General features: G+C 40.3%; 1 protein-coding gene across 1 annotated transcript; it reads left to right on the forward strand.

The window, feature by feature from the left end:
- Positions 1–2,759: 2,759 nt before the first annotated feature.
- Positions 2,760–7,588, forward strand: LOC141134024 (olfactory receptor 13F1-like). Its single transcript, XM_073623614.1, has 2 exons — positions 2,760–3,085; positions 6,649–7,588. The coding sequence occupies exons 1-2, from the start codon at positions 2,760–2,762 to the stop codon at positions 7,586–7,588; spliced, it is 1,266 nt and encodes a 421-aa protein (XP_073479715.1).
- The last annotated feature ends 1,950 nt before the right edge of the window (positions 7,589–9,538 follow it).

Consider the following 9,538-nt stretch of genomic DNA (forward strand, 5'->3'; position numbering starts at 1 on the left):
GAATAGCTGCCATTTAAGATATAAAAGGCAAAGTGGTATATGACACAGAGCGTATCCAGAGTATATTTATGGATTTCTATATACGGCTTTATAAATCTGAAATTTCAAATAAAATAAATCAAAGTAAACAATTTCTAGATACCGTAACTTAGTTCTACCTAAAGTGACACCAACAGAAAGTGAATTTTTGGATCAATCTATAACTTTGGTAGAGTTAGAAGAGTCAGTGAGGCAAATCCAAAATAATAAAGCTCCAGGAATAGATGGACTCCTGGGGGGAGATATATAAAATATATAGTCAGACATTATTGCCAGAATTACTTGAAGTTCTGAATGAAGCTTATATTAGGCAGGAACTCCCTAAATCAATGGCTGAAACAATAATAATAGTAATTTTAACCACTTCAATACAGGGCACTTAGACACCCTCCTGCCCAGACCAATTTTCAGCTTTCAGTGCTGTCGCAGTTTGAATGACAATTCAGCGGTCATGCTACACTGTACCCAAACTAAATTTTTATCATTTTGTTCCCACAAATAGAGCTTTCTTTTGGTGGTATTTGATCACCTCTGCGGTTTTTATTTTTTGCTAAACAAATTTAAAAAGACCGAAAATTTTGAAAAAAAAATAAAAGTTTTGCTTTTGTTTCTGTTAAAAAAATTTGTAAATAAGTACGTTTTCTCTTTCACTGATGGGCATTGATACGGCAGCACCGATGAAGTGGCACCAATGAGTGGGCATTGACGATGGGCACTGATATGCGGCACTGATGGGCACTGGTAGGCGGCACTGATGGGTGGCACTGATATGCAGCACTGATGCGCATTGATAGGCGGCACTGATGGGCACTCATGGGTGGCACTGGGTGGCACTGGTTGGCACTGATGGGCACTGAAAGGCAGCACTGCTGGGCACTGATGGGCACTGATAGGTGGCATTGATAGGCAGCACTGCTGGGCACTGATAGGCGGTGCTGCTGGGCACTGATGGGCACTGATACGTGGAACTGATGGGCACTGATACGCAGCACTGATATGCGGCACTGATAGGCATCCCTGGTGGCACTGGCAGTGGTAGGCATTGGAGTGGACACTGATTGGCAGCTGCCTGGGCACAGATTGGCAGCTGCCTGGGCACAGATTGGTATTTCCCTGGTGGTCTAGGGGGCATACATGGTGGTCCATGTGGTGGCCATCCTGGTGGTCCTGGGCGGCTTCCCTGGTGGTCCTGGGTAGAATGCGAGGGGGGGCTGTGCTGATAAACAATCAGCACAGACCCCCCCTCGCGTCTGTCAGAAGCGAGTGAGGAAAAGCCGATCACCGGCTCTTCCTATTTACATCGTGATCAGCCGTGATTGGACACGGCTTATCACGTGGTAAAGAGTCTCCGTCAGAGACTCTTTACCTAGATCGGTGTTGCAGGGTGTCAGACTGACACTCCGCAACAATGATCGCCACGATGACATCCGGTCAGGAATATCAAACCAATTTGCCGCCGTCATTTTGTAATAGGGCGGGCGGCAAGTGGTTAAAACCCGATAAAGACCCATTAAAACCAGACTCATATCGTCCAATCTCTCTCCTTACATCTGATGTTAAGATCTTAGCCAGGGTATTAGCAAATAGGTTATGCAAATATATTAAAACTCTGATTCATAGAGACCAATCAGGGTTTATTCCATCTAGATGCGCGGCAACAAATATCCGAAATGGATAATGAGGGGACTGGTGCCATTTTATCCCTTGATGCGCAAAAGGCTTTTGATATGGTGGAATGGGAATATCTATGGGCGACACTAAGTGCCTTTGGTATTGGTCCAGGGTTCTTATCCTGGCTAAAAATATTATATAAAGATCCAAAAGCGAGACTGAGAATCAATAATACTATTCTTTGTCTAAGGGGACTAGACAAGGTTCCCCTCTGTCCCCATTGTTGTTTGCCCTAGCATTGGAACCATTGGCCGTGGCCATTAGACAGTCGGAGGGGATAGTAGGGTTTCGACGCTCGGGAAGGGAAGAAAAAATAGCTTTATATGCGGATGATGCTCTTATTTTTTTGGGTGACACTGCAGACTCTCAAAAAAATCTTATACTTGTCTCTGTATTTGGCCAGCTTTCAGGGTTTCATATCAATTGGGAGAAATCAATATTGTTGCCTTTGCATGATGTTAATATCTCTTTACCAAGTGGCTCTACACAAATACAAATAAAACATTAATTTAAATATCTTGGGATTGAGGTAACACGAAATGCGGAGGAATATATTGACCTGAATCTCAAACCATTGTTACTCAGGTTCAGAGATAAATGCCAAAGATAGTGCAAATTACCACTAACTGTGATTGGTAGAGCCAACATCCTAAAGATGATCTGGGTCCCACAGTTATTGTATATTTTCCATAACTGCCCCATCTGGATAACAGTGTTTTGGTTCAGAAAGATAGAAACTCTCTTCCGCAAGCTTATTTGGAAAAAAAAAAACACGCATAAAACTAACAAGTCTAATGTTAGCCAAAGATGAAGGGGGGCTTGCCATTTCACAACCTAAAAACTATTTTTTGGCCACACAACTACAGCAGTTCTATGGGTGGACGGAAATTGAGGAGACTGACTCCATACAAGGATTATTATTACCTCTGTGTAAGGGAGATAGACTGATCTCTTTGCTGGACACAAAAACTTTACAAATGGACAAAAAGTTTATGTCAGGTATATTGTTTTTTAAGGTATGGCAGGAAATGAAAAAAATTACTAATATCATGGGCTATAACACTTATACCCCAATCTTGAATAATGTAAACTGTGAGGAGCTGCAGAGGCTGGAAGGGTTTGAGCTATGGCAGAGGAAGGAACCGAGACTTATGAAGCAACTGTTTGAAAGTGAGGAATTTGGGATTCCAGGGCAGAGGTTCTTCCAATATCTGACGCACAGATATACCTTACAGACCCAGGTCTGTACCTTTGAATTTAAATTCAGTAACTCTAAAATAATCTCACTGTTGAGGGAGAAGGATCCAAAGCAGAGCCTTATCTCTCGACTGTATGAGATATTGCAAAACAAGTCTAAAAAATCCAAGATGAGGAGGTGAGAAAGAGACGGCTACCGGATCTGAGATGGGTGTGTTTTTTTTGGGTTATCTGTGGGGTTATTTCATGTATTGTGTAGTTTTGCTTTATCTGGACAATATGAATGTGAAATGTGTCTGTTGTATTAATGTAAGAAAAACATTTTTGTAATAAAGTTTGTAATTTAGTTTCTGAATACTTGAGTAGAAATACTGATTTCCCAAGGTAGTAACATTTTACAGTTGGCACAAATTTCCCCCCCAAGAGAGATTAGGCATCTAAAACATATAAACAGCATTCAGCTACAGATATGATTTTCATTGAACATCCTCCTTGCATTCAATAAATCACTTTGTAAGCCAGTATATAGAACATACAGGGTAAATATTATATTCATAAAAAAATATATATATATATTGTGCATTTTGTTAGCTTTGCATGGTAGTGAAAGGCAATGTGATGTAGTATTTGTTAAACTCTAATGTTGGACAGTATTGCTTGTAGATCAGGTTGCTGAACTGATCAGAACTGACCAGTTATGTGATGAATTCGCCTTGTGCACAAGCCTGTTTTCTAATCCATCTAACAACAATTATGTTACTGTGCTTAAAAAAAAAAAAGAAACATGATAAAACACATTACTTTCTTATGATGCTCATTCTCTGCAGTGCATCTGAAGATAAGCAATTTACTAAGCATGGTGCTAGGCCGTTTAAAGTGAGATTGCTTGTGCCAGTATAGCAAAGAGAACTTTCCTTTTTCTTAGTGAATGTTGCAAATTTTGCTTTGCAAAAAATACTCAATTCCGTGTAAAGAAAACAAAAAAAAATCTGTATTTTTGATTGCATATAATTGAAAGATGAAGTCAGTAGAGCTTTACCTTTTTCACTTGCAACAAAAATAGCCTATTTGCTATCAGTAAATCATCCATATATATGCTTATCTGAACATAATTTGAGGTTATCACCAGGCAAATAAATAGGAAAAGTATAAGGAAATACCTAATTGTGGTCACAGGAATGTTGCAGAATTAATATTATTTTTCAGCACTTGCATGCTCTACATATCTTTATAAAGGAAGGAAACAGAAGTGTTGAATCCCTTGGCGCCTAAGGGTAAAATAAATGTCAATGCCTAAGTACAGTTTTGCCATTTTGACATGTGTTAGTAAAACTGTACATATCACCAATATTTAAAAAGGGCCCAAAATACATCCCTGGGAATTACAGACCAGTTAGCCTAACATCAATAATATGTACACTCTTGGAGGGGATGATAAGGGACTATATACAAGATTTTAGTAATGAGAACGGTATCATTAGCATTTGACACAGTTCCCCATAAACGTTTGTAATTTAGCTGTATATTTCTTGCTACTATCATAACTTACCACCAAATAACAACCCCAAAAAAATTCTATCTGCCCCCAACAATTGCAGCGATACCACATATGTGTATGTTAGATGTTGTTTGTACCTGTAGTAGAGACCTGAAAAAATAGTGCACATTTTGATTTTTTTTTATCCTACCTAAGACACACTGAAACAAACTGACACTAATATTAAAAATACTTTTTTTTTATGTAGCTGGAGATCAGCAAATTGGTTCACCCAAAGCTAAATTTACCCTGATATGGAGCTCATGAATCCTCAAATACTCGTGAAATTTTTTCAAATGCCATAAGTGGATTGATCTCCTTCTTCTACTTGAAGCTCATGCATCGGCCTTTAGAGTATGGGAAAGAGATGGTAAAGTTTCATGGTGGTTTGTTTTTCTTTTTACATTCAAATTTATGTATAGGTAAAGCTTTTTTTTTTTTTGTTTTGATTAGAGCAGAGAAGAAATATAACCCCTGTCAAGTATATATTGCTGTCTGTGTCTCTGATAGGTAGGCCCTCTGTGTTTATCTTGGTGGCCATAATCTCATATAGAATGTGAAGGGCAATCCAAAATTTTACAGTGGTCACCATTCCAAGAGGTAAATTAATCAGTGGATGCACATGTTGCAGTGATAAATGACTAAGGAAACCAGGAAAACTCCTTTCACTTTCTAGAGATTTCCTCTCACTTCCAGTTACAGCCCCAGCACAGGAAATGAACGGAAATATCCTTAACCACTTCCCCCCTGGCTTATAGCAGATTGACAGTTGGGAAGTGGTATGACGTCCAGCAGGATAACATGCCAGCGCGCACTCGAGACAGGGTGTGGTGTTCGAGTGCGGCGTGTCTGACATGCCGCATCTCTGATTGTGGTGAGAAGCCTCTGACAGAGGCTTCTTACCATGTGATCAGCTGTGACCAATCACAGCTGATCATTGCGTGAACCAGGAAGTGCCGGTAAATGGCATTCCTCGGTTCGCGCTGACTGGGAGAGCCAATCGGTGGTTCTCCCTGTCAGAGGTTGTCTGTGCTGATAATCAGCACATTGATTATCAGCACAACCCCCATCAGATGTGCCCATCAGCTGTCAATCAGTGTCCAACAGCTGCCAGTCAGTGCCCCCTCAATAAAGTCTCCCAGTGTCCACCACAGTGCCAGTCAGTGCCCATCACAGTGCCAATCAGTGCCCAGCAGTAACACATGTCAGTACCTCATCATCAGTGCTGTCCATCAGTGCCATCTATTAGTGTCCATCAGTGCCATCTGTCAGTGCCAATCAGTGCCGCCTATCAGTGCCACCTATCAGTGCCCATCAGTGCTGCCAGTCAGTGCCCATCAGTGCTGCCTGTCAGTGCCCAACAGTGCCACCTGTCAGTACCCATCAGTGCTGCATATCAGTGCTGCCTATCGGTGCCTATCAGTGCTGCATATCAATGCCACCTATCAGTGCCCATCAATTCTACATATCAGTGTCTCCTCATCAGTGCCCATCAGTGCCACCTTATCAGTGCTAACTCATCAGTGCCCATCAGTGCCGCCTCATCAGTGCAGCCTCATCAGTGCCACCTCATCAGCATCCGTTAGTGAAGGAGAAAATTAAATTTTATGACAGAAACTAGAAAAAACTTTTTTTTTCAAAAATTTCAGTCTTTTTTAGTTTGATTAGCAAAAAATAAAATCCCCAGAGGTGATCAAATACCACCAAAAGAAAGCTCTATTTGTGGGAAGAAAATGAAAACATTATAGTATAGGTACAGTTTTGCATAACTGCACAATTGTCATTCAAAGTAAGACAGCGCTGAAAGCTGAAAATTGTCCTGGGCAGGAAGGGGCGAAAGTGCCTGGTATTGAAGTGGCGAATGGACAACAGAAAAAAGTAACTGGAAGGGATTTTAACCCTTACCTAATCTATTGCAAACTATAAAAAAAAATAGCTATACATACAGTACACTTTAGGAACACAGCTGAGATATGCACATGATACTATTTTTATTTGAACAAACTGATATTTTTCAGGGCAAGCTTTTGTGGGTCTACCCCCTTCTTCAAAGTGCAAGAAATCTACCTTATGCACAAGGGATGTACAGTAATCAGATGTGTTGTTACAAGTGCATTAAAATGACTACATTAATTTTATACATAAAACAAATTATTATTACATATTTAAACAACTTGATGCTAAGACTTTAATGTTTTATCCAGGAGCATGTGTTCCAATGATACTATATATCAAGCCAATTTTCATCTGCTGGCATTTTCCAATTATGTTGTTTTATGCCCAATTTTATTTAGTGTGGTATTGGTCATCTACCTGTTGACTGTAACTGCAAACATAATAATTATGATATCTGTATATATAGTATCAAATCTGCACACTCCAATGTATTTCTTCCTATGCAACCTGTCAGTTCAGGATATTATCTACGTCTCTGCTATTCTACCTAAACTATTATTCATCCTAATTACTGGCGATAATCGGATATCCTTCCAAGCCTGTTTCACACAAATGTTCATGTTTGCAGCTTGTGTCGATACAGAGTTTTGCATACTTGCCTCTATGGCCTATGACCGATACGTAGCCATCTGTTTGCCTCTACGGTATCATCTCATTATGAATAGGAAGGTTTATGCACTATTGGCTACTACATCCTGGCTTGTCAGTTCTATAAACTCATGTATTTTCACTTCTATAATATCAAAGTTATCCTTTAGTATAACTCTAAATGTTAACCATTTCTTTTGTGATCTAAAGGCGATATTAAAGATGACTTGCAGCAAAATCGGGACAATAACCATTATTATATTTATAGAAATTGTGTTTTTGGGGATTGTGCCTTTTGTCTTAATCTTGACCTCCTATGTTATGATAATATCCACTATATTAAAGATTCACACAGTAGAAGGAAGACTGCGAGCCTTTTCCAGCTGCTCCTCTCATCTCATCATTGTTTTTATCTTCTGTGGTACAGTTCTCAGCTTGTACATAAAACCAGAGTCTGAGAATTCTGAGGAGCTGGACAAATTCCTCTCATTATTGTATGCTGGTTTGGTTCCACTTTTAAACCCCTTGGTGTACAGCTTGAGGAACAAAGAAGTACTCAATGTTCTTAAAAAAATCACTGGTAGAAAAATATCAAGATAACAGTTCATCCATATTAGAAATTTGAGATGTTTATCCCTGTAATCGCATGTAAAGAGCCAGTTAACCTATAGAACCATTATAATAGTCATTTATATGTACATACTTCATATACAGCTCTGATGGGTTTACTTCCTCTTTGTTTCCCTGCAAAGGTAAATCATAATGGGCTACTATGCATCGCATAGTAACCCAATATGTGTCACTTACCTGACACAGGAGCCTGCAATGTCACTGTTGTCCCTTCTTCCACGAATCGTCCATCTTCTTTCCGGGTATCTCTGCTCCGGTGCTGTGATTGGCTGGAGCCACAATGACGTCACTCCCGTGCATGCACGCTGGTGCCGCCACTAACAGCATGATCGCCGTTAGAAACGGCACGCTCAGTGCGCCTGCGCGCCGTTGTCTACGGCGCATGCGCCATAGACATCATTGCCTGTCTTTTGGAAATCCGTGTAGGTTTAGGAGATATTTCTTGCACCTACAGGTAAGCCTTAATCTAGGCTTACCTGTAGGTAAAAGTGGTCTGAAAGGGTTTACAACCACTTTAAGCATTCAATTATGACTTTGTTAGGGGTGATTGCATTGATAATTATGGTTTAATAAAGCTTTGACCTAGCTCATAGGTTGGCTCTTGCAATTTCTTGCATTTGCATATTGAATGTATTTATTATGCTTGAGAGTGCCAATGGTACCACCATTTGGTGAAACTACTACTAACCAGCAAATTAATTTCTGTGGCTCTCAAACAGAGTACAGGGGCAAATAATGATTAGCAATATCCATAAGGTAAGCTTCAATTATATTGCAGATTGTAAATGAACAATTTAGGAAACCCGTTGTTAAATCTATGTCATTCTCAGAGAAGAGGGGTAGGTTGGAGGTGTGAGGAAAGGTTTACCTTTTTTTACTTAGAAAACATCGACATGTATTTTCACTGGTGTGTGTTTTTCTTTCTTGGTGCGTGTTCATGGCAGCATAGGTTGTGTTGTGGCTTCACCCCTGTCAATTTCATTGAACTGGAAAGCAATTTAATTTCTTGTATATCAAACTGCAATAGTAGTGTAGATGGCCCCATATCAACTGTACCTGCATTCAAAAATGAATACAATCCATATAGAAAACCAAACAACCACTATTGTACTCGGAGTCAATCTGTGGATAGTGTACAAAGGAACAAAAAGCAACAAAGAACATAGACCTGAGTTGTGCCCTGGTCAAATGGTCAGTATGCCTAAAAGGGGGCATACCCAAGTATGAATTGAAATAAAATGAAAAAAGAAAAGAAAAAAGGGGAATGGGTGGGTGGGACACGAGATCCTACAACCATAGGAAGGAGAAGAAGGAGGGCAGGCTTTATGCAGCCTGACTCCTCCTACAATAACAGGCTGACCTGCAGTCAGCCTTACACTTGTACTCGGAGTCAATCTGTGGATAGTGTACAAAGGAACAAAAAGCAACAAAGAACATAGACCTGAGTTGTGCCCTGGTCAAATGGTCAGTATGCCTAAAAGGGGGCAAAAATGACCAGTAGGATGAATATGAAGCCAAATTATAGCCCACTGAAATTACGTATAATCTACCAAATACCAATTGCTTGTGGTATCTCTAAAGTGGCTCTGGGCCAACCCAGAGAACAAGATGACCTGCACTTACCCAATACGACTGAAGTCCCAGGCACAAATATGCAGAACTGCTCCTGTCTCTTATGACCCAACCCCGGGTATAGGCCTGCCTTGAGCACCAAGCTAGTACCCAACACGAAGGAGACCATGGGAATGTGATGGATACGATACGGAAAATATGACCCATGATGAGAAGTCTGCTGATCACAGCAGGAGGGCTACTTTCAGGAACCCTGAGGATGGTTTTAATAGAATGCACGGCAAATAAAGAAAACCTGTCCGGGTCTACTAACAACATGAAACGCTGAGTCCCAATCAGATACGCCCC

Source organism: Aquarana catesbeiana, linkage group LG03 (assembly GCF_042186555.1).
Source record: "Aquarana catesbeiana isolate 2022-GZ linkage group LG03, ASM4218655v1, whole genome shotgun sequence".
NCBI lineage: Eukaryota > Metazoa > Chordata > Amphibia > Anura > Ranidae > Aquarana > Aquarana catesbeiana.

What these genes read in the sequence shown, in the direction of transcription:
- LOC141134024 (XM_073623614.1), top strand. Translation starts at nt 2,760, where the DNA reads ATGGGCTATAACACTTATACCCCAATCTTGAATAATGTAAACTGTGAG. An exon ending in AAAAAATCCAAGATGAGGAG is followed by an intron (nt 3,086 to 6,648) that starts GTGAGAAAGAGA and finishes TGTTTTATCCAG; the next exon opens with GAGCATGTGTTCCAATGATA.